The following is a 25,432-nucleotide window of genomic DNA, read 5'->3' as shown; positions in this document are numbered from 1 at the left end:
AAATTTGGAGGGGTCAAACATCCAAACTATAGCAGTAAGTATTTATTAATAGCAGTATTGTCTCAGGGGATGTCATCATGATGGGTGAGGGTGAGAAATGAGGGGTGAGTGAGGGGCGCTAGGTTCTAGGATGCCTTCCCCCCATTTTCCCACCAAATCAGTCCTCCTTTTCCCCTCCTTGTGTTTATACCTTAAGATTTCTTTTGAGAAGAAGGGTTAGGGTTTATAGCTAAAAAATGTTTGAAAATAATTGCCACACGCATGTTGTTTGGATAAAGGCTGGCACCCGTTTTTTAGAAAATATTTTTTCCCCTCATACTTATCTAATACATTGCTATTTTCATGCAAAATTTTGTATAACACTATTTGTTTTATATGTATGTTTTAACTTGGGGATGTCATGGTTTTTCTGTGATTTGAACATTCTGCTTTTGATGTTAATTGTATTTTGGCACCATGTGGTTTTTCAGTTCCACTTGTCGTCTCAGTTTGTTATTCCCTCTTCCATAGGCTTTCAACAGACGTCGCATCTCTCCTCTTATGAAATTATAACTCCTTGGAGATTAACTAGAGAACGAAGAGAAGCCCCTAGGCCCGATTCAAAACAGGTAGGTTATCTCTTAAGAAATATGCAAGTATTTAACTTTTCTCCTTTTTCTTTTTTAACACAAAGGTGTTATTTGCAGCAGTGATTGGTTCAGAGAGTAATTAGTGGCCATTAGTGTAGCAGTGTATGGTACTGATGTTCACTGGACATTGTGCTAGTGAAAGCAACATATTGAGCCTTAGTATTTTTTTTTTAAAGACAAAATGATCAACTTGAAACATAATAGAATGAAATGGTTAAATGGAGTTCTATAAGGTAGGATGCAGATTACATAGATTTCTAACCCTTAACTGACTGGCAATGATTGCAGTGGTTTTATTATGGTACTAAGAATTAACTTCAGTCCAGTTTGTGATAGAATACTTCATACTGTAAATCTTCACTTACACTGGAAGATGATAATGTGTTAAATACATATATTTCATATTTGGGAATATTTAATTAAAAATGAGTTGTAGTTCCATATTGGAAGAAACCTGTGCTGTTAACAGGGTAACTAATGCACAAAAATTATATTTTCTACTGTTTTCTCTTATTGTAAAGTTTGTTCAGAATTTATGTATTTGGACTTTAGCTGATTTTGCAAACCCCTCAACTTCATAGAAGTACAATTTAATTTTATTATAATTTAACAGTGACAGATAATCAAGGATGGAATTTAGCATATTACCTCTGAATTGCTGATATACTCACAAATGTAAGGCAGCTTGCGTGTTGTTTGGGAACTGAGCATGGTCAAAGCAACACTAGGAGTGTTTAGAATCACGAGCTTTTAGTTTTTAGTCCTCCCTCTGGGTACTACCACTAGTAGGGTTGGTTGTTCAACTCCATTTACTCCTGTATAAGTGAGGAATAAATGCCTTTAAGATCTCCATCTAGTAGAAACTAAATTTATAATTTTTTTTCTTGTGTTTGAACTGGACATTTGATTATGTTTTGCATTAGAATAGAATTAATCCCTGCTTGCTTCACTGTTTTTCTTCTTTGTTCACTAGATGGTGGACTTGTTAGCACAGGGACTGTGTTTTCTACTTTATTGTGTCTCTGAAAGTATCTTCATCAGTACTACACACATCGATAGTTGTTGTGATTGTAATAAATAACTGTCACATACGCTTTGACAAATATTTTCAGAAGTAGTATGGTCAGCACATTCTGAACTGGATTTTGTTCATTCAACTTATGAGTGTAATTTACACATTCAAAAGCAGTGTTTAGGCATTGGGGACATGGCAGTGAACAAAACAGACAAAAATTCGTGCCCTTATGGAACTTGCATTCTAGTGAGGGGAGTGAGAGACAATAAACAAGTGAACAATCTGTATTACTTACTATGGTGGTAAGTGCTATGGAGAAAATTAAAGCAGGAAGTAGGATAGGGAGAGCTGGAAGTGGTAAAGTAAGGGGGTTTGCGTTTTTCAATAGGATGACCAGGGAAGGCCTTACTGAGGAGGTGGACCTTGAGTGAAGAGTTCACCTCGTTACTCAAGAAGAGGAGTGGGCAATCGGGCAGATGAGTTGTTTAGGGAAAGAATATAAGTATCACAAAACAATTCTCAGACTCTCAAAATTTCTTCTTGGTGGAGATGGCAGTGTTGTGTCTTCTACATCATAGGATTGTCCGAGAGCAGCAAGGGTAGAAAGGCACATGCCAAAGCTGTGGCGATGTAAGGAGCTTGGCATTTTTGATGTTTCAGTGGAGCCTGAGGTAGGTAACAAGGAGTTCTCAGACTCCCACGCAGGATGCAGAAGTGGAAGGGCAAGGTCCAGAAGCTGGCCTAGTCCTTAGGAGTCAGAGGTTGATGGGCTGTTTTTTGGCAAAACGTTAATTTAGTGTCTGGAAACAGTAGGAAAAATGAAGTAGACACTTCTGATATTATTATTTGTTTGAGTCCCTCCATGACTTTTTTTATTAAAGAGTTCAGGCAAAGTTGAATCTCCTGATTCTATAGATGACATTAAGCACTTCTGCTAATGAAATGGTGAGTTTCTGGAGAAGTTGTTTCAGAGTTGTTTGAGGTAGAGAAGAGAATTCCCTGAACTTGGGGATGTTTAAGTGTAGGTTTCCTTATCTTAATTCATTGACTCTAAGATGCCATCAGTTTTAAGAAACACTATATTATTTTATACACCACTAATAAAGAAAGAGATAGAAGTCTGCCAGTTAGACTGCTGTGTCTTTGTGTGATGTATACTCATCTTGCTAATGAGCCCACGAGGGGAGTTCACTGTTGCTCACTGCACAGAAAGCCAATTACTGAGACAATGAGGATTGTCAAAGAAGAAATGATTTATTTCAGGAGAAGTGTGAACCTGGAGGTGGAACATAGGGACTGCCTTAAATGCGCCTCCCCGTCCAACAGGGTCAGGGGGTTTTTCTGGAGGTGAAGTGAATAATGCATGAGGGGGGTGAGCATCATTACATGTTTGGGGTGGAGTGCAGGGCATGCAAGCACAGTGAGAAATCATGCTAGTACATACATCCCGTGATCAGAAAATGGCAGATAAGTCCTTCTCAGGGTGGAGATTTTAGAAGTATAATGAGCTACGGGTTAATATTGGTCATTCTTTCAGCCTTGTGCACAGGTGGGTTAGAGGGAATGGGGGGCTTAGTGGGTCCTTGGGCATGATCTGTGATGGATGTTGCTTATCTTGCCTTCTCTGGACAAACAGATGGTGTAAGTCTTTGTAGTTATCTCGTGGCTGCAGGGAGGCTCGGCGTTTCTAGGAAAGAAACCCAAAAAGGAATGCATCAGTGTAATAGAAAGTTACAATGTTCTGGTCAGTAAATCTAACTGGCCTGGGAACTTGAAACATAAGAGAACTACAAAAAAACCGAACCAAAACAAAAAAACCCCAAACCATAAAAAAATGTTTTCTTATGGAGCCGGTTATGATTTCAGAGATGTTAATATGAAGGGAAAAGAGTGTGTTTTAGAATTCATGAAATGAAGTAAGCCATGTAAAGATATTTCATGACTTTATAGTCATGAAAGAGTATGAATTTCTTTTCAACTTTTGGATAACTAGAATTAGGGATAATCTGTTGGAATCAAGATGTTCATTTCATTTAAACAAAAGCAAGAACTACTTTATACTGTAGGTAGTAGTAGTATATGGATGGACTTGGAAAAAAAATCCCTGCAGTTATAGCTGAATTATAAATGAATTTAAGACGAGCTTAAACATGTAGACATGCAGGTGATTTCCCATGATTAGTTATTAAAGGAAGGGATAATCAGAATATATTTTTTTATTATTCAAGAATAGACACAAAGTTCTTCTATAAAACAATTCAGTCAGTACCAAATTATTTTAATTCTGGGTGGAATTTCCTGTGTCTTATAAATGATGTGTTGTTGAAAAGTAACTTATACGATGGTGTTTTATTGTTCTTTTCTCCTTTGCGTATATAGGTAACTTATGTCATTCAGGCTGAAGGAAAAGAGCATACTATTCACTTGGAAAGGAATGAGTAAGAAATTTAATTTACTTTGGCTTTTCAGTAAAATTTTTTTCAATAGTATATTGGTCTCTTTTCTAGTTAGATATTGTTGAGTAGATCCTGAACCGTGGTATCAGGAGTGTGAACCATTCATGTCAGTGCTGCAGAGTGGCATAGTGGAGTCTGTGTTCTGGCTGCACAGGTGGCGACTTCCAAAGAGGAAAGAGGGCTGAGCAACGCCAGGCATCTCCAGTTTATTCTCACTTTCACCCCTAGAGGGAGCAAAGGGTATGCAGGTGTTGGGGAGGGGGTCGAAGGGGCACCTGCAATGACTGAGCAGGATGGGATAATTGGAAGGACTCAAGATTCCACAGGCCACTGCCAAGCCTACTCCTACAGACTTTAATACAGGTAAAGCATACAAAACGTCAGGACAAAGAAAGTGCAGGTAGTCATCGGGGCATGGTCCCAAGGGTCCTTCCTCCGTTACTCAGATGGGCTGTGTCTCCAGATGTAAACCACTGAGATATGTGTGCTGCATTGTGTTTTCGGGGGATCCCAGGCACAAGGGGTTTACCGAAGGGGTTTTTCATGCTATGCTGGTTGTGTGGCTCAAGTCAGGCTGTGTAACCAATTAAACCAGATGAAAACCATCAATTTATTCATCTCTAAACAATAGAGATAGGCTCGTCCTGGGTACCTCCAGGGGAGTTTTGAACTTTAAGTGTGGCACATCATAAATTACTAGTTAGTACGGTGCATCGCTGACTTGTCCTGCTGTAAGAGAACCCTATCCTTACCTACATGGTTTATACTGCTGAGCTTCCTTAACATGGAGTGAAGTTTTGGGGATCAGGAATAATTGTTTCCTCCAACAGCTGACATAGAATTTTGTCTCTGTGCTTAGGAGGTTAAGGCAGGGAATACTTCTTAATTATATAGGATTTTTAGAAAAGAATGTAAAAAATTTATTTTTCTTCTATAAATATGATATACTACCAATAACCTAATTTATACTGTTCTTGTGAGTTGTATCAGAAAAATTTAGGGACATTATTTATTTTGTCTTATGTTTTTTGCAACCAGTATTTTATGACTATTAGAACAAATGTATAGCTGAACAATATTTATGAGTAAGTAATACATACTACTTTAGATTCAAATCTTTATGAACTTTTAATGTTACAGGAGCACATTCTTTAAATAATAATTTATCAGGTAAAAGTTTTTATTTTATCCTTCTCATTTCTTCTAGGAATAATGCTTTATGAATTGTGTATTTAATTGCAGTTAGGTAAAATAAATTTAAATGGTGTTCTTATTCCTCTTCCAGAGACCTTTTGCCTAAAGATTTTGTAGTTTATACCTACAACAAGGAAGGGGCTCTGCTCTCTGACTATCCCAATATACAGGTAAAATATTTTCCTCTTGATCCTATAGCAAAATTTAAAATAACTGTAATTTAAAAATGAGTTCTATTTAGGCACTCAGGACTGTTACATGGCACAACCCCATGGGGCACCTTTAACATTATATGAATTGTCCTGGGAGAAGTGGGTGTGTTTACATAGACTACACTATACCTTACAGCTCTCCAGGCACTCAGTAGTTAAGGTTTTCTGTTTTTTTTTTTTGTTGTTTGTTTTTAAGACTAGGAAAATAATTTTCTGTTTAATTACAATCTTTATTGATTATGAAGGAAAAAGGTTTGATAGGTTTTTGATTTTTCTGTCAAAAGTTAATATCTGTAAAAACACATCTTTCTTACTAAAACATTTGATTTGTCATTAGTGTTTAGTAAAGAAGAACACTCATTTGCTGTTATATGTTCTAGTGTTCTAAGTTTTCACTGAAAACAATTCGTTCCTAAGGTGTGGTCCTCTCTGCATCAGGGAACAGAGTACTCCTGGGAACAGAACTGGCCAGAATACTCAAAATAATTGGCAGATGTCAAATTTGGCTTTATATGTTTTTTACATAGAGCATAAACTTTTCTAGTTTTGTTCTGGAAGAGTGTTTTACAGACCTTTTTGACAGTGAGGTATTAGACATTTTTTTCTTTTGCAATGGTTTTCATGAGAAATCTTTTTCCCAATTAAATGTGTTGTTTTTTTTTTGTAATGTAATGCTTTGCTAGGTTGAATTGTTTATGTTAGTTATGTAGTTCTGCAGCATTTTTCAAGTAAGTAGAAGGCAAGATCTTTATTTTAGATTATTATTAGTACTTTAAAAAAATAAGGAAACGCCGATTTAGCGCTATCATTTTCTGGTCCACTATCTGATTCCTTTATCTTAGTGCACTGATTGTCCATTGTTTAGTAGAGAGTATAAGTTTACCTTATAGCATAAACCAGATAAAAGTAATCCATTTGTCCATCCAGTTGTTCATCCAAAGATACTAAGACAGGAGGCCAAAGAGCACATAATTTGTACCACCTGACAAAAGCAGTAATCTTAAAAGACTTTTTTTTCTTATAGAGGTTTCTTGGCATACTTTCTTGAGACATACACTGTTTGGGCTTGAATTCTGGCTCTGTCATAATTTGCTGATGAAGTTACTTTAAACTGTACCTTAGCATCCTCACTTTAAAATGGGAATAGTCACCACTTCATGGAGTTATTGGGAGGCTTAAACAAGTTAATACTTGTAAGGTTCTTAGAACATTCAGTCTGACAACTTTTAACTCAATAAATATTATTATTTGCTACATTTATTGAAAGTATATGTACTTAAAACTGCAAAAAATAGATTTCAGATAAACAGAATTTTATGTTAAGTATTATGTTAAAGTACTGTAGACTTGTTATGCTTTCCTAGGTGTTTTAAAAAATATCAACTATGATGGCGTCTTTCACTTATTTCTTGGGTATTTAATATTGTTCAGGTATATGAAAGTGTGATTGTAGCTTTGAATGCAAATTAAAACTTTGATACAGGGATTTTTTTTTTTGTATGTGGCTAGATTGTCAAGTATCATAATGAGATATACTTTTGTCCATAAAATGAAATTAAGTTAAACTGAGAAAATTTAAATGCTTTCTTTTGGGATTCTTTTGCTTAAGATTAAAGTAATTTATGAAGCAGTTATCTGACTTTCATCATCAGTGTCTTTCATAAGGCCATTTTTCACAAAGAAACAATGTTTTAGAATAACCATTCAACATGAGTTGCTGTGTGAAATAAAACTCCAAATTACCATGTCTTAGAACTTTGGGGTATCTTGCAAATGCATTAGAAATTCTCTCCACTAATTCCCCTAGTTAATTGATGCTCTTCATTTCCTCCAAAAACATTGACTATCCAGGACTCACTGGATCCTTGTGGCTACTAGACCGTTTTCTAGCAGTTCTGTGCACTTCTGCGCACACTGGCTGAATTTTTCGCTTATAGTTTGTGTGTTTTCAAAACTTTATTCCAGTGGCACCTTTATTGTGGTCATGCAATTTAACTAGATGTTTTGTAAAAACTTACAAAGTATGATTTGTTGTTTTTCTTTTGAGAACTAAATGTAATGCTATGGAAGTGTTTCATAAAAACAAGTTATTAAAAAATTACCAAGTTGGTAGATTAAATGGTCACCTGCTGGATGTCTATCAGTTTCTATTAGAGAGCTTCTGTTATAGTTGCAACTACTAATGTTTTGAGTGTTATGTGTTACACTATTGCTATCTCATAGTTGTTACCTCATCTGTACTTGTGGAAGGTATTTATTTTCGTCTAGTAAGAAGAAGGAAGTATCAAAGCTAACTACAAAGAGGTAGAAAGAAAAAAATTAGTGGTTGTGAATTACCAAACACTAGAGAAAGTTGTAGTTTTATTTGTGGTGTTTAGTGTATAATTGTTAAAAGAACTTATTTTTTTTTCAAAATTTTATACTTATAGGGAAAGTTAAATGAATAATACAAAAAATTCATACAGACCTTTTAACCTAGAGTCTCCAAATGTTAACATTTTACTATGTTTGCTTTATCCTTTCTTTCTTCTCAATTTTTTTTCTGAATCTTTAAGAGCATGTTCTAGACATGGTGTTTTTTTAATTTTTTATCCTTAAATACTTCAGTGTAAATTTCCTAAAACAAGGATTTCTCTTATGTAAACACAGTATAGTTCTCAAAATTAATAAATCAATGTTGAAACAATGCTATTTTATAGATCTTATTGAGATTTTTTTTTTCTGGGTCAGTTATCCTAATAATGTCTGCTATAGCAAAAGAAAGTCTGAGTTTATGTGTTGCATTCAGTAGATGTGTTTTTTTAGTTTCATTTAATCTGGAATCCTTAATCGTACCTTGTATTTTATGACACTGGCATTTTTGAAGAGTACAGGCCAGCTTTTTGTAGAATGTCCTGCAATATGAGTTTGTTTGATGTTTACTCATGATCAAATTCATGGTATGCATGTTTGGCAGGAATACCCTGAAGCCATACTGAATTGTTCTCTGTGTGTCCTATCAGTAAGCATATGCTGTCAATTAGTCCTATTACTTGGCAGTGTTAACATTGACCATTTGAGTTGTCTGCCAGGTTTCTCCCCTGTAAAGGTACTGCTTTCACCTTTTAAATTAATGTTATGGTTAGATACTTTGAGACTATGTAAACATCTATTACTCCTCAAATTTTTACCCACTGGTTTTAGTATTTAGTGTTTGCCTGAATCAGTTGTTATTATGTTGATTGTCAAATGGTAATTTTCTAATTTTATCAATGCATCTACATTCATTAGTGCTTTCTACTCCAGCACTAATGCTGCAGAAGTTTTTTCTTCTATTTATTTATATCAATATGGACTCATGGATTCTTATTTTATCGAATGAGATTGAAAATCTTTTCATATATGTAAAGGCATTTTTATATCTTCTTTTGTGAGTTTTCTTGTTCCTGTCTTTTCCCCACTTTTGTATTGAGCATTAACCCTTTACCTATGATGTAAGTTACAAATATTTTCTTCCATTCTGTCACTTGTGTTTGGACTTTTTTTTTTTTTTGGTGTTTCTTTCCATGTAGAAGTTTAGACAATTTTTTTATATAGTAAAAATTATCAATCTTTTATTACATCTACATTTTGAGTGATAGAAAGTCTTTCTCTACACCCAGGTTAAAGAGGAATTCACCCATGTTTTCTTCTTGTTCTTGTATGGCTTTATTTTTTATGTTTAGATTTTTGATTCATTTGGGGTTTATTCATATCATATAGTGTGAGGTATGAATCGGATTTTATCCTTTTTGAAATGTTTAACCGGTGGACTGAGCAGCATTTATTAAAAAGTGCAGCGTTTTTTGGTCAGGCAGGTTTATTAGTAATAAAAAAAAATGAAAAAAAAAAGTGCATCTTTGCTCCAGTGACTTGAGATGTCACTAATCACATAAAGTTCCATATGTACTTTGGTCTGTTTAGAGACTTTCCGTTCTGTTCCACTGGTTGGTCTCTCTGTTAATGCACTGGTACCATACTGCTTTAATTATCAAGGCCTTGTGATATGTGATATATCTTAATGTCTAGTAAGGCTAGTGGTCCCTGTCCTGTGGTTTTTTTGTCTTAGTGCTTTGAAATTGTTTTAAAGATGAGAAAAATCTCATTAGGTACTAAAGAGTTTGGTATTACTAAGTGATACTATCCTTGTATTTCCATTAGTTAATTTCTTGCTCAAAATTAAGGATAAAGGCTCTTAAGTTTTTGAAGATGGCTACATTTATAACTAATAATAATAAAATAAATACACCTATATGAAGAAAAGAAAATTATCTAATCAAAATCACTTTTTTCCTTCTTATACTGAATTTCCCCCCCCCCTCTGGCCCATAAGACTCTCACAATGTCCTTTGCTATATTAGAAGTCAATTGGCTGCTGTTGCTTCTTGGATTGACTGTGATTTAAAATGTTAAATATGAGATAATGCTGTCTTGTTCTGCTCTAGGCCGAAAGGTCATTGAGGCAGAGCTGTTTGTGCCTTGTATTCTCTGGAATGCTGCCTAAACATTTGTGTAGTTGGAAGGTGATAGTAGATAGATAGTCTGTAGGTAGTCTGAAGAATGCCATGTGATACTATGAGATGCCAATAATATAAATAAAATTTCTTAGTTTATTGCCCTCAAGTAGTTTTCTTAGCTCTGCAATTTCTATGATGATTTTCAGCAATGTAGCAGTATTCAAAGATAACACAGTGTTTTTCATTTAGAATCACTGTCATTATCGGGGCTATGTGGAGGGAGTTTATAATTCAGCCGTTGCTCTTAGCGACTGTTTTGGACTCAGGTAAGAAATTTTCTTTATCTAGTTTTTTTTTCCTTTCCCCTATTTCTTACCCACTTTCCTACTTCTGTCTCCAAATCAAAATATTTTGGGGACTTAGCAAAATTGGATTTTACTTTGATGTAAGATCTTTAGAGCTATGTTTCAGATACTCTTGGCATGTTTACTTAGGAAAATGTTATAGTTGATGAATTTTAATGTCTAAAGAGATTCCATTTTTTCAGGACACTAAATATTTTTTGCTATTTAAAATATACCTTACATTTTTGTAGCACTTTATAAAATTTTCACTTGTATTATTTAAGTTAAGTCTGATAATGACTGTGAAAAAGGGCTCATTATCTCTATTAGGTGGGCAAACTGCGGTTCAGAGAAAATGTGTCATAATGCATCAGATGAAATTATAATGGTGTTAAAATTACATTTATTGAGGGCTTGGCAATTATGGCACTGTGCTGATTGGTTAATTGCATGATTTGCATGATTGAACTAATAAATATTACTTTTAATTCTCAAGCCAACTACATAAGGTGGCTATTATTATCTTCATTTAAGTAATAACACTTATTGAATAGTTACTCTGTGCCAGGCAATGTTCTAAGTATTTTGTGCTTAGTAAATAATTTAGTTTTCAGTAAAATCCTATGCAGAATGTAAACTATGGCGGAAGTTAAATAACTTACTAAGAGTCCTGCAGCTAGTAGAAAACATTTGAGACTCAAACTCTGGTCCTCTGGCTCCCAGTTCTCTCAGCCACTACCTTATAGTGCCTTCCATTTTACAGTGATCACTCAGAGAGTTTGAGTGACTCACAGGCACTGATGCTGGTAAGTAGCAGTTTTGAGCTTTAAATTTAGGTCCACGTTGTTCCCCTGACTCTAAATCCTCCGTGTTTTCCTCTATACCGTGCTACCTTTCTTACACATGTTAAGAACGAGGATGTGAATTTAGGTTTTCTGATTCTTTTTCCTGTGTATTTTTTTTCCTTTAAACATGTATATGTAAGAATGAGGATGTGAATTTAGGTTTTCTGATTCTTTTTCCTGTGTATTTTTTTTCCTTTAAACATGTATATGTGTGATGCAACATTTAGAGGATTGCTGCATTTAGAGAATGCAAGTTATGGAATTGAACCCCTGCAAAACAGTTCTCATTTTGAGCATATCGTTTATCGAATGGATGATGTCCACAAAGAGCCTCTGAAATGTGCAGTTTCCAACAAGGATGTAGAGAAAGAAACCACAAAGGATGAAGAGAAAGAGCCTCCCAGTATGACTCAGCTACTTCGAGTAAGGAAATAATATAATTTTTCATAGCTCAGACTAACTTTAGAAAAATCATTTATTTATTCATTAAACCAATAGTTATTAGTATTTTTATTTTTATTTATTTACTTTTTTTACCAAGTACATTCCAGACATTGTGATAGATACTAGGAGATAAAAAGATGAGCAATACAGAGTTTCTGCTTCCAAGTCGAGTCCAGTTTAGATTCTGTGGGTTTGGAAACTAGGGCTTAAATCTTGAACAGTAATAATGTTCAGCATTGCTACATAATAGTCCATCACGTTGTCTTTCAGAGAGCAATAGAGTTTTTATTTTAGTTACCTCTTACTCAAACTGGAATGGTGATTCTTGAGCTCTAGATTGGAGAAACTGAGAGAGAGATTTGGCTTTAGGACTTTAATTACTTTAGGTGTCTTCCAACAGTATGCATATCCCTGTTTCGCAATTTCTTTAGGGCTCTCATTTACTCTTGACATGAATCTCTTAGATTGAAGTTGATCAAGATCAACTTCAGCTGCAGAGAATATACCTTTCTACATATAAGATGATGTTACTCTGTTGGAAGAGGCATATTTTTAAATAGCTCATACTAATTTATGGCATTGTTTTCATTCCCTCTCCTGCCATCCTCTCTTTTGACTCTTAGATTGTTCTGTTTAATACAAACACTGGAAAACATTTAAATTTCTGCTTATTATACTTTGCATAAATTTCTGTAAAATGACAAAACTAGTCAATTTTTTTAAAGTGGCAACCTTGTCCCAACTTCTGTTCTGGGATTTTAGTGGATATTCTTTCTTTGTCTGTGAACATAGTAAGGGGTTTTCCATTAACATGTGTATGTGTGTGTGTGTAGTTTTGATTTTAGAAAGTCAGTGATTCTGCTTTGTAAACTTTACTAACCCATTTTATCTTTAACTAGAATTTTGCTTAGATCAATGAAGATAGCAGAGAACACTTTTAAAAAATTTTTTTAATTTTAAAAACTTTTTTCTCCTTTGATATAGTTTATGATCATGTAAAGTTAGTAGCATAGCTGGACAAAGTTTTCATCACTGAGAAGTAGATAATACTTTTAAAAAAACATGTTTTTGACTTTATTGATCTAGGAGATGTTAAGTAAAATAATTTTATGATGTTCTTAACAGACATGAAATAAGTGACTAGAGATTAGGGTGTGATCATTACATATGAGAAATGTATAGCCTTGTAACTTTTTTTTGCCTTTATGATGTTTGTGTTTTTGACAGAGAAGAAGAGCTGTCCTGCCACAAACCCGATATGTGGAGCTGTTCATTGTTGTAGACAAGGAAAGGGTAGGATTGGTGACAGTTTTTCTTCTTTTTCATGAAAGGCAGATGAGAAGTGAGCATCCCATGAAGGAAATATAAATATAATATGTTTGTATTGATTTTTCTTGAGAGATAATTTAAAAACTCAAATGCCATAATATACCAACAGAATACCACCAGAAGCTGAATGTAGCCAAAACTTTATTTTTTACTAATGATTTTTTTCTTATTCTTCTGGTGATTTGCTTATGCTGAATTTCTTAAGATTCTTTAGTCAGAATCTTAAGAACTTTTTAGATTACTTTTATGGGCTGTGGCTTTCACAGCCCACTATAAAAAGGTATTGCTTTTTATAAAATTGCTTTGTTTTCTAGAATTTCAGCTATTATATTTCAAGAGTGAGAAAACTTCCAGGTCCTGGCATGCTTTAGAAGGGAATAGTATTAATTTCAGTGTACAGGATAACATGAGGGTGTTTTCCTTATTTATATATACTTAAGAAACTGAGCCACTTTACTTGACTAGGAGAAGTAATATGTGTATTTCAGCATTTACAGGATTATCAGTTTTAGATATAGTGGCTGTATAATTTAAAATATGGATTATTTGAAATGTTTTGTTTGACTTTTACTTCTAACTTTGTGTGAAAGTTATTTGTAGAAACTTAATATGATTGATATTTCCTTTCTTAGCTGCGGAGACAGTTTTGAGGATTTTTATGGTTTTAAAAAAGTCTGATATTGTATGTAGGTTGGAAAAGAAAACAATCCGTTATTATTAAGAGAGTGACTCAGATTTGTTCATTATAGGTTTATTATTCTCAAGTGGTAGAAGGAAAAAACAGAGAATAAGAGCAAGTGTAAGCTCTGCCCCAAATAATGGGTAAAAAGTTCCTGTAGCATGTTTTGGACGAGTCACAAAAAGAGATTTAAAATGTGTTTCTTTATTGCTCTCTACTGATTAATTTGTTATATACAGGTAGAAAATGATTCAAATAAAAATGATTGCATTTCAGTCAAGCCCTATCAAATGTATTAAATTTTTTTTTCTTGTTCAGGAGAATCAAGATGCCTAACTGATAAAGTCTGTTATAGTCTGATATTAATTCCTTCATCACAGAGCAAAATCATAAATTCTTTTTAAAATTTTCTTTTGGTTAGTAAGGTAATTGTATAAAATAATGTTAAAATAGACATTTGGATTTAGCCAAAGAAAAGAATCAATCATGGCCGGGCGCGGTGGCTCACGCCTGTAATCCTAGCTCTGGGAGGCCGAGGCGGGTGGATCGCTCGAGGTCAGGAGTTCGAGACCAGCCTGAGCAAGAGTGAGACCCCGTCTCTACTAAAAATAGAAAGAAATTATCTGGCCAACTAAAAATATATATACAAAAAAAATTAGCCGGGCATGGTGGCTCATGCCTGTAGTCCCAGCTACTCGGGAGGCTGAGGCAGTAGGATCGCTTAAGCCCAGGAGTCTGAGGTTGCTGTGAGCTAGGCTGATGCCACGGCACTCACTCTAGCCCGGGTAACAAAGTGACACTCTGTCTCAAAAAAAAAAAAAAAAAAAAAAAAAAGAAAAGAATCAATCATATCAATTATTTGGCTTAAATTTTATATATTAATATCTCCACATTTCTATCTGTATATAATTTTCAACTAGTGATTATTGGTTAATCTCTCATTTTTACTATAGCCAAGGGTTTAGAAATGGTTTATTGGCAATGTCATTGGCCTAAGAGATGAAAGAGTCAGGAAATCCTTTAGATTGTCTTTTACTCCTTTATGTATGCATTTTGATTGTTTTAAACTCTACTTTGTAAAATACTTGAAAATATTTTTGCATTAAAATGAATGGAAAGAACATTAAGAAGAAAACTCATTTTAAAGTTATGTTAATTTGAAGAAAACAAAGATGTCAGTACTTTTTCATTATTACTCATTTCACACTTTTACCCCTCCTTCTTTAATTCTAGTTATTACTAAAATGTATCCTTTGAATTTATTAATTCTAAATGTTGGTAAATGTTTAAATGCCTCAATTTTTAGGTCAGAGGAAATTTTAGATTCTTATCTTCATTGTAATTAACTAGAGACATCTTTATTCTTAAATTACTTTGATGGTAATGATTTTCCTTCTTTGCTTTTCCAGTATGACATGATGGGAAGAAATCAGACAGCTGTGAGAGAAGAGATGATTCGTCTGGCAAACTACTTGGATAGTGTGAGTTGTATTTTCTGTCAACTGGGATTATTCTGTCATATTCTTTGACAGTCTCAGAACAGAGTTTAAAAATTGTCTCATTTTGATCTTTGATTATCATAGGACCTAACTGACTCAGTATTTCAGAGGTCTGCTTTCTAGTTTATTTTGTAACTTTTTTCAATGTTTAAAAGAAAAATACAAGTGTAGAAACACTTTGAGAAGGGCAAGAGATTTCATATTGCATCTGCTTTATTTTCAGAGTAGCCAGGTTAAGATGCTTTGGTGTTTATGAAAAGATCTTTAAACTTTTATTGACAGATTCTTAAAAGGCTGCCTTCTACCCTGAAACTCTGACATCAAAATATTAATTTTGTGTATGTGTGTCTGTGTGAGAGAGAGAGAGATAGGGTTGAGATTTTGGAGTTCATTCATTAGGAGATATTAAAGAATTAGATACATGTTCTTATAAGATAATTTTATCTGTAAGGCATTCCCCTGATATGAACTTTATGCATAATAATAATAATGATGATGATGATGATGATGATAGCATTTAGTGGAGTGTTTACAGTGTGCTAGGAACCAAGCTAAGTGCTTTACATTTATTGGCCCATTTGCTCTTCACAGTATCTCTATGAAATAGGCATGAGTTCCACAATCCTTTATCTGAAACCTCTGAGGTACCTGTGGTTAGAATTTTAGATAAGAGTACAGAAAGACAGTATGGTTTACTTTGTATTGCATAACACCTCCAGCAGGATCTCGGGGTAGTACCTTGTGATCAAACTCATTGATGTTTCTGCAGTGAAATGTCTGAATATTTACACTAAGTGTAAATATGGACCATAGATGGGCTTGCATTACTTTAGGACAAGCTTCGGAATCAATTTTACCAAAAACTTTTAATTTCAGAGTTTGTCAGATTTTAGAATGGAAGATTAAAAAAAAATTGAATCTCTGTTACTATTCTTGAGACTCTTGAGAGGTTAAAGGAAAGATTTTGTCATTTTGGAGGAGGGAATCCTGTTTTTAATTTAAGTAGCTATGTTATTTCATGTGGTTAAAAGAGTTTTCTTATATTCTTTAATATAGTTTACATACTTTTATTTTGCTTTTCTCCCCAGATGTATATTATGTTAAATATTCGAATTGTGCTAGTTGGCCTGGAGATTTGGACAAATGGAAACCTGATCAGCATAGTTGGAGGTGCTGGTGACGTGTTGGGGAACTTTGTGCAGTGGCGGGAAAAGTTCCTTATAACACGTCGGAGACACGACAGTGCACAGCTAGTTCTGTAAGTGATTTCCTTTTAAAGTGGTATTAATGAAATGGTCATAATAATAATTTTTACTTATTTTCTTGCATTAGAATTATATTCTCTTAAGGTTTTGGAATATTCATTTAAATGAGGAAACTTGGTTTGATGTGACGTTATGATAACGATGCCTTTTCTGTGTTGGATTCCCTGTCACCTTTATCCTGTGTCCTCCTCCTCCTTTCTTGGGTTCTTTACTTCCTTATCTTGGTATAGCATGTCTTCTAGTTGCTTTTTGTGAAAGGATATATGGAAAGAAAAAAATTTTGACCTCTTACGTGTCTGAAAATAAGTTTTCACAGTCTCAGAACAGAATTTATTTAATAAAAATTATCTCAATTTGAGCTCTGATTAGGCTAGGGCCTAAGTAACTCCCAGTTTTTCAGAATTGTGCTTTCTAGTTTGTTTTGTGACTTTTTTGATTATTTGGCTGGGTGTAAAATTCTAGACATGAAATCTTTTTCCTTCACAATTTTGAAGGCATTGCTCTGTTCTCTTTTGACTTCCAGTATTACTATTGAGAAGCCTGAAACCATTCTGATTCCTGATCTTTGGTATGTGGCCTGTGTATTTTCCCCATCACTGGAGACTTGCAGAATCTTCTCTTGGTTCCCAGGCTTCTGACTTTTCCTGATGATATGTTTTGGTGTAGGTCTTTTAGCATTTGTACTATGTGTTCAGTGGGTCATTTCAATCTGAAAACTGATGTCTTTCAGTTTTAGGAACTTTTCTTGAATTATTTTACAGTTTTTAGTTATGTTTTATTTTTATTCTTCATTTCTTCTGGGATTCTTTTTACTCAGATATTGGGTTTCTTGTCCTGGTCCTCTTAATTTGTTTTCTCTTTTTTTTTCTCGTTTGTTTTCTCTTGTTAATGTGGGTTGATTTTAAAGCAGTTTACTGAAAATGACTAAATAGGCTTTTATGGCCCCATAATCACAAAGTCCTCATCTTGGCCTTTTTATTAATTTTTAGTACAATTGCACATGCAAATATCCTCATACCAGTGAGAATGCCATCTAGTTCTCAAAACACCAAGGAACAGACATTGAGCGTACTCAGTATGCCTTGCCCAACCACACCTACTACCAAAACTATCTTTTCCTCCTCTGTTTATATGGTCTCCATCTGTCATGTTAGAGACATTTCCCAGATGTGTGATCCTTTTTTGTTTATAGTTAAGAATGGGGGACTAAAAATCCTTTTGGAAGCTTTTGGTACATGAGTGGATCTTGGAGATTGTGGGGTTCACTATAGGGTGATCTGGCTGGAATGTTGCCTTGGCAGTCCACTTATGTCAGCACCTCTAGTTGTCTTCTTGCTGGTCAGATGCCCCAGAGAAGGATTATTCATTCATTTAAAAGATATTTATTGGGTGTATTCCCTAGTCACTGGAGTGTAACAGTGAACAAAACTGAGAAAAATCCGTGCTTTCATGGAGTCCATATTCTGGTGAAGAATATTGGCCATAAATGAGATAAATAAGTATATACAGTATGTTAAGTAATGATAAGTGGTTAGGAGGAAGAATAAAACTGGGAGGGTAGACATAAAAGTATTGGAGGAAGGAGGTTGAAATTAGAGGCAACGTAGCCAGGGAAAGCCTAGCCAGGGAGATGACTTTTGAGCAAAGACCTGAGGGAGGTTAGCAAATGAGTTAGGGGTGTATATTAAAGAAGAGGATTCCAGGCAGAGGGAGTAGGTCCTGAGGTACAGGTGTGTTGGGCATGACTGAGGAGGAACACGGAGTCCACTGTGGTTCTTTTGTTCACTCTGCTCACCGCCTTGCAACCTCCCATGTAAATCTGTTCACTGAGTTTGTTATCTATCTCTCCTCACTAAAATTTGTTGAATAAATAAATGTAATGGATTTTAGGAAGGGTTTCATGTAGAAGATAAAAAAATAATCTTGAATTTGTATTTAAAAGGTATCTTCACTTTTCTGAAAAAAATTAATAAAAAGGAGATAAGGCTTAACTATATTCTGATTTTAAAATGTTATTTATCTTTGTCATTTTTCTCCCAGTTTTTGTAGGTTCTCCCAATCCAGTTAAGATTACCCATAGAAATAGGAGTAATGTGTTCCATTTTTCCTCAAGTACATTTTATAACTTTTACCTTTTCATTTAGAAAGAAAGGTTTTGGTGGGACTGCAGGAATGGCATTTGTGGGAACAGTGTGTTCAAGGAGCCACGCAGGCGGGATTAATGTGGTATGTTGTTCTTGATGTTCAATTTTGGATATTTGCATTAGGATACTGTCAAGCATTTTTTGACTCTCTACTTCCTCCCCTTGGTCCTTAAAACAATATTTTGAGTGTTACGAGGAGCAAAGTAGAAGTGGCAGATGTATTCTTTCCCTAGAGACTGGATCAAGTTTTCTTCTACTTATTATATGTTTATCAGCTCTTTACTTTTTGTAGATGAGGAAACAGAAGCTCCATTTGAGAGAATTAAGCTAGAACCATTTGTTAGTTCTTAAAGTAATTGATCTGTTGCTAAAGGATCCATCTCCATCATCAGTGTGTGATTCATGCCAGTTTCTTACTGGAATGAAATGTATATATGAAGACTGTTGTTAGATGCTTGATTTATAGTATAAGCTGTCAACATTGTAGTGAATAAATTTCCTTTTATGAAAAAATAATCCAAGAAGCAAAATATTTCCTTTTTGTTCAGAAACCTAATTACTACCTTGCTGTGTTTGGACAGTTTGGGCAAATCACTGTGGAGATATTTGCATCCATTGTTGCCCATGAGTTGGGTCATAATCTTGGAATGAATCATGATGATGGAAGAGATTGTTTCTGTGAAGCAAAGAGCTGCATCATGAATTCAGGAGCATCGTGAGTAACTTGAGTTCTTTCTTCTTATTCTTCTTAATATGGTATTGTAGATCAGTCTTACTTAACTCTAAGGGATACTCATGTCTATGTTGAAAAAAACAGGAAACATTATTCCTGGTTCCCCAGAATTAATTACATGATACACCAAGGGAAGTCTATTTTTTAATTATTATCATTATTCTTTTTTTGAGACAAGAGTCTCGCTCTGTTGTTGCCTGGGCTAGAGTGCCATGGTATCAGCCTAGCTCACAGCAACCTCAAACTCCTGGGCTCAAGCAGTCCTCTTGCCTCAGCCTCCCGAGTAGCTGGGACAACAGGCATGCGCCACCACGCCCGGCTAATTTTTTCTATTTTTAGTAGTTCCTGGCTAATTATTTCTATTTTTAGTAGAGATGGGGTCTCGCTCTTGATCAGGTTGGTCTTGAACTACTGAGCTCAAGCGATCCTCCTGCCTCGGCGTCCCAGAGTGCTAGGATTACAGGTGTGAGCCACCGCTCCTGGCCTGTTTTTTAATTAAATAAATAATTCCGGAGAGCTTTAAGAAGAAAACATTTATATAGGCACAGGTATGTAACTACATTCTTCTGTAAACTGACTGATAGACTGAAATAATAGAAGAACATGGAAAAATTTATATCTGAATTACAAATTAGGAAGGCGTTTCTGTTGTATTTAGTGCAGATTGGATTAAATTGAAGGACTATATGAAAAATTTCTTTACACACCCCTTTTTTGAGAAAGTGCTTTGTTGTAACTAACTAGAACAAGAAATCTTGACATACTTCTATTACAAACCACTGTTTTATAAGGATAAAGGTGGGAGACAGGACAGAGAGGAGGAGAAAGAATAGTTAACATTTATTAAGCTCTTTTTATGTATAGGCACTATTGTAGGCACTTAAAAGGTGTCCACTCACTTATTGCTCTACAGTGTGACGAGGTGCGTACTTTGTTACCTCCATTTATGGATGAAGAAACTGAGGTCACACATCCAGATGCCTGACTGGGATTTGAAGTCAGGAAATCTGGATCCAGAACGTATGATCTGGTCTTGGAGCCCCTTCCTTTGCCAGAGTTCAAAAATAATTATAATAGAGGGTCCAAGGGTAGTTGGGCTTCTTTCTGATGCAGATTTATCATAAAGCAACAAGATTCCTTCCTAATTTAGTAGGCAGTAGTTCTAAACAGAGAGCCGGATATAGTTGCAGTGCATACATGGAGCAGAAGCTGAGCCTGAGAGAAGATCAGGTGTGAGAGATGGATCTCTTTAGCAAACACAGATGAAGACTTCACATGGGAATATATGTGGCCTCCAGGCTTCATGCCCCATCCCACCTCCCCCAGGCTCCGGCAGCACTGACAGCGTAGCAACTTCTGTTAGCCGGACCTTCAGCTGCTGGTCTGAGAGTATAGATCTAATCCCATGTTGTACAGGGAAGCACTGAAGCAGAATTTACAGTCTTGGAGAAAATACTAGCCTCAAAAATAGATATGGAAGAATTAAAATCGTGCTTATGAAAAGCCATCCCTCATAAAAAAAATGATTATATACATAAGAAAAGTCATATGTTTGTTAAATATTTTCTGTAGGAGAGGGAAGTAAATTTAGTATTTGCTCTGGCTGGCAGTGAAGTTGAGGAAGACATGAATTTGGGGAACCAAGAAATGAATAATGAACAAGGAAACAAGACAAGATTGAAATGAAAAAGGCATTCAGAGTTAAGGAAGGAGTGCCATGAAACAATGCTGTGGTGAAATTTAACATGATTATAAGAAACAGTGAAGAGTGGACCCATATTTTATTCATTTGCTTGTCAAATATTTATTGAATATTAACTATGTGCCAGACTTTATTTTCAGCACTTGAATACCTCAGCAAATTAGAGAAGGACTTGCCCTTCAAGGAGTTTACTTTTTAGTGGGGGAAGACAACCTGTAAACATAATAAGTAAATCAATGATGTGGAATGCTAGAAGGTGATAAGTGCTATTGGGAAATAAAATAGAGCAGGGTGTGGCAGATTGGGAGGGCCTCGGGCGGCGTGGTGGTGGTGGTGACACAGAAAAGAGCAGGGCTCCTTTTCTTACCACAATGGGTTAAAACCAGATATTAATGACAAAAACCCTTGGCAGGGCGCAGTGGCTCAAGCCTGTAACCCTAGCACTCTGAGAGGCCGAGGCAGGAGGATCGCTTGAGGTCAGGAGTTCACGACCAGCCTGAGCAAGATTGAGACCCGGTCTCTACTAAAAATAGAAAAATTAGCTAAGCGTGGTGGCGAGTACCTCTAGTCTCAGCTGCTCGAGAGGCTGAGGCAGGAGGATTGCTTGAGCCCAGGAGTTTGAGGTTGCTGTGAGCTGGGCTGATGCCACAGCACTCTAGCCTGGGCAACAGAGCGAGACCTTGTCTCAAAACAAAACAAAACAAAAACCCTAAATGAGTTGGTAATTTAAAAACACTCCCCTAAGTGAACTTTGTGTCCAAGAGACTTAAAGTATAATTATAATGTTTTGAAGAGAATGGTATTATGAATATTATGTTTAAAACTTAGAGTATATTGAAACTGTCAGTCTATTGATGTGTTTATTATTATGCATGTGAGTTAATACTGTACTTTCCCAAAACATGGTAATGCCTAGTACTGATAGCCTTCTATAGGGGTCTTCTTTTTCAGTATTTTTTTCACATTATCACAAAATTATTCTTTCAAATTGATTTTAAATTCATTTTGTCATGTTCCAAAAGGAAAGTATTATAGAAATACCTGGAACTTGATTGGACATTACCTTACATTTATGAATTAATATCTGATGAAGGCAGTTACATTTCCAATATTTAGCCTTCTCATAAAATAACGCTGCCTTTACTATTTATTACTGCCTTCAGTAAACTTCTGTGTCTTCTCTAAACAAGTCCCGCATATTTTCTGTATTGATCTCAAGTATAAGGTATCTACCATTTTTCCCTGGAGAAGAGCCAAAAAGAATTTTTTGCGGGCTAACTTGGATGTATAAACTTCCTAGGAATATAGTTGATGTAGAGGAAGGGAACTGGTACTGGCTTTTGGAGAGTTACTATGGCTGTAGGAGAGACTGACCCTACAGAAATTGAGGTGGAGGCATGCTGCCACCGTGAGGTGATTAATGATGTTAAGCACCCTTTCATATACCTGGTGGTCCTCTGTATGTCTTTGGAGAAATGTCTGTTTAAAACTTTGCCCATTTTTAAACTGGGTTATTATTTTTTTAATTATATTAATAGGAGTTTCTTATATATTTTATTAATAAATATTAACCCATTATCAGATATATGATCTGCAGATATTTTCTCCTATTTTGTAGTTGCCTTTTTACACTATTGATTATTCCCTTTTCTGTGCAGGTGCTTTTTAGTTTGATGTAGGTCCACATGTTTATTTTTGCCTTTGTTGCTTATGCTTGTGATGTCAGTCATATTCATGAAATCATTGCCAAGATCAATGTCATGGAGAGTTTCTTCTATGTTTTCTTCTAGGAGTTTTATAGTTTCATGCCTTATGTTTAAGTCTTTTAATGTATTTTGAGTTAGTTTTTGTGTATTGTGTGAGATAAGTGTCCAATTTTATTTTTTTTTGCTTGTGGATATGCAATTTTCCCAGCACCGTTTGTTGACAAGACTATCCTTGCCTCATTGTGTATTTTGGCTCCCTTGTTAAAATATATGCATGGGTTCACTTTTGGGTTCTCTATTCTGTTTCATTGGTCTATATGTCGGTTTTTATGGTAGTACCATATTGCTTTAATTACTGTAGTTTTGAAATCAGGAAATGTTATGCTTCCAAATTTGTTCTTTCTCGAGATAGTTTTGGCTACTTGGACTCTTTTGTGGTGTCATATGAATTTTAGAATTGTTTTTCTATTTTTGTTAAAAATGCCATTTGAATTTTGATAGGGATTATATTGAATCTGTAGATCACTTTGGGTAATGTGGACATTTTATCAATATTAAGTCTTCCAATCCATGATCACAGGATGTCTTTCCATTTATTTGTATCATTTTTGATTCCTTTTAGCAATGTTTTTTAGTTTTAGTGTACAAGTATTTCATCTCATTGGTTAAGTTTAAGTATTTTATTGTTTTTGATACTACTGTCAATGGCATTGTTTTCTTAATTTCCTTTTTGTGTATTTAATTATTAATGTATAGAAAGAAACTGATTTTTGTGTGTCAGTTTTGTATCCTGCAATTGAACTTAAAGTTTTTTTGGTGGCATTTAGGTATATATATAAAAATATAATATTATCTGTAAACAGGGATGGTTTTACTTCTTCCTTCCAGTTTGGATAAATTTATTTCTTTTTCTTGTCTGTTTGCTCTGGCTAGGACTTCCAGTCCAATGTTGAATAGACGTGGCTGAAGTGTAGGCATCCTTGTCTTGTTCCTGATGTTAATGGAAAAGCTTTCCAGTTTTTACTGTTGAATGTGATGTTAGCCGTGGGCTTTCTCTATATAGCTTTTATTATGTTGCAATAATTTCCCTCTATTCCTAGTTTAAGATTTTTTTATCATAAAGCATGTTGAATTTTATCAAATACTTTTTCTGCATCTGTTGAGATGATCATGTGATTTTTATTCTTCATTGTGTTAATGTGGTATGTCACATTAATCAATTTATGTATGTTGAACCATTCTTGCAACCCAGGTATACATCTCACTTGGTCAGGGTGTATAATTCTTCTAATTTGCTGTTGAATTTGATATGCTAGTATTTTGTTGAAGATTTTTACATTCACATTCATTAGGAATATTGGCCTTTAATTTTCTTTTCTTGTTTTATGTTGTCTAGCTTTGATATCAGGGTAATGCTGGCCTTATAAAATGAGTTTGTAAGTGTCCTTCCTCTTCAATTTTTTCAGAAGACTTTTTTTTTGAGCAGTTTTTAGGTTCACAGCATAATTGAGAGGAAAGTAGAAATACCTCTCCCATATATTATACCTTCTTCCATCACACATACATAGTCTCCCTGTTGTCAACATCTACCAATAGAGTGGTACTGTTGTTACAATTGATGAACCTACATTGTCATATCATAATTTCCTGAAGTCGCTAGTCTGCATTAGGGTTTACTCTTGGTGTGGTACATTCTATGAGTATGGACAAGTATCCCCCATCTGGTATCATACAGAATGTTTTCATTGCCCTGAAATCCTCTTTGCTTTACTTAGTCATCCCTCAGTACCCCTCCAACCCTAGCAACTGCTGATCTTTTTACTGTCTCCATAATTTTGCCTTTTCCAGAATATCATATATTTAGAATCATACAGTGTGTAGTCTTTTCAGATTGGCTTCTTTCACTTAGCAATACACATTTAAGGTTCCTCCATATCTTTTCGTGACTTGATAGCTCATTACTTTTTAGCATTTATTATTACATTGTCTGGATATAGCACAGTTTATTTATCCATTCACCTACTGAAGGACGTATTGGTTGCTTTTAAGCCCAGGCTAGAGTGCCATGGTGTCAGCCTAGCTTACAGCAACCTCAAACTCCCGGGCTCAAGCGATCCTTCTGCCTCCTTACTGCGTAGTTGGGACTACAGGCATGTGCCACTAGGCCCGGCTAATTTTTTCTGTATATATTTTTAGTTGTGCATATAATTTCTTTCTATTTTTAGTGGAGACGGGGTCTCACTCTTGCTCAGGCTGGTCTCGAACTCCTGAGCACAAATGATCCACCTGCCTCGGCCTCGGCTAGAGTTACAGGCGTGAGCCACCATGCCTGGCCTCCTCATAGTATCTTGTGTCTTGTTATGTTTTGATACTGTGTAGGCTATTGTATTTGAAAATTTTTTTGTAAGAATAATTTCTGAACTAGGATTATGTTATCCTAGGTAGTATTAAATCTTTTTTTGAGGGCAGATTTTCTACTCTCTCCTTCATATGTTGTTTAATAACTTTAATTTCTTATTCATTTTGTTAAGCCTTTTTTTAGATGCAAGTGATATGGATGTTTCATTTTTTTTTCTAGATAACTCAGTCTTTTGGTGTTCTATTTAATAAAAGAGATAATCTAACTTTGTAATAAGATTTTTGTTGTTATTTGTGATATTTTTTGGGCCAAGTAGTATTTCCTCACATTCTGCTCTTGGATTCCTGAAAGTGTGAGGTGCTCTTCCTGGGAGATGCCCTTCCAGAGAAATGACTTTCTGAA

The 25,432-nt window shown here is 35.1% G+C and overlaps 1 protein-coding gene and 1 non-coding gene across 2 annotated transcripts in view; one reads left to right on the top strand and one right to left on the bottom strand.

Moving 5' to 3' along the window:
• Nucleotides 1-25,432, top strand: part of ADAM9 (ADAM metallopeptidase domain 9) — a 112,912-nt gene that overhangs the window by 8,763 nt on the left and 78,717 nt on the right. Inside the window, exons 2-11 of the mRNA XM_045535839.1 lie at nucleotides 511-608; nucleotides 4,024-4,082; nucleotides 5,386-5,464; nucleotides 10,231-10,307; nucleotides 11,398-11,593; nucleotides 12,842-12,907; nucleotides 15,032-15,103; nucleotides 16,210-16,379; nucleotides 18,531-18,612; nucleotides 19,112-19,245. Coding sequence (XP_045391795.1) covers nucleotides 511-608; nucleotides 4,024-4,082; nucleotides 5,386-5,464; nucleotides 10,231-10,307; nucleotides 11,398-11,593; nucleotides 12,842-12,907; nucleotides 15,032-15,103; nucleotides 16,210-16,379; nucleotides 18,531-18,612; nucleotides 19,112-19,245 — 1,033 coding nt within the window. The remainder of the gene's footprint in view (nucleotides 1-510; nucleotides 609-4,023; nucleotides 4,083-5,385; nucleotides 5,465-10,230; nucleotides 10,308-11,397; nucleotides 11,594-12,841; nucleotides 12,908-15,031; nucleotides 15,104-16,209; nucleotides 16,380-18,530; nucleotides 18,613-19,111; nucleotides 19,246-25,432) is intronic.
• Nucleotides 12,584-12,652, bottom strand: LOC123626755. Its single transcript, XR_006730993.1, has one exon. It is a non-coding gene; the product is annotated as a small nucleolar RNA SNORD38 (small nucleolar RNA).

This window comes from Lemur catta, chromosome 22 (assembly GCF_020740605.2).
Source record: "Lemur catta isolate mLemCat1 chromosome 22, mLemCat1.pri, whole genome shotgun sequence".
Classification (NCBI taxonomy): Eukaryota; Metazoa; Chordata; class Mammalia; order Primates; family Lemuridae; genus Lemur; species Lemur catta.
This window is presented reverse-complemented; position numbering and strand designations above follow the sequence as displayed.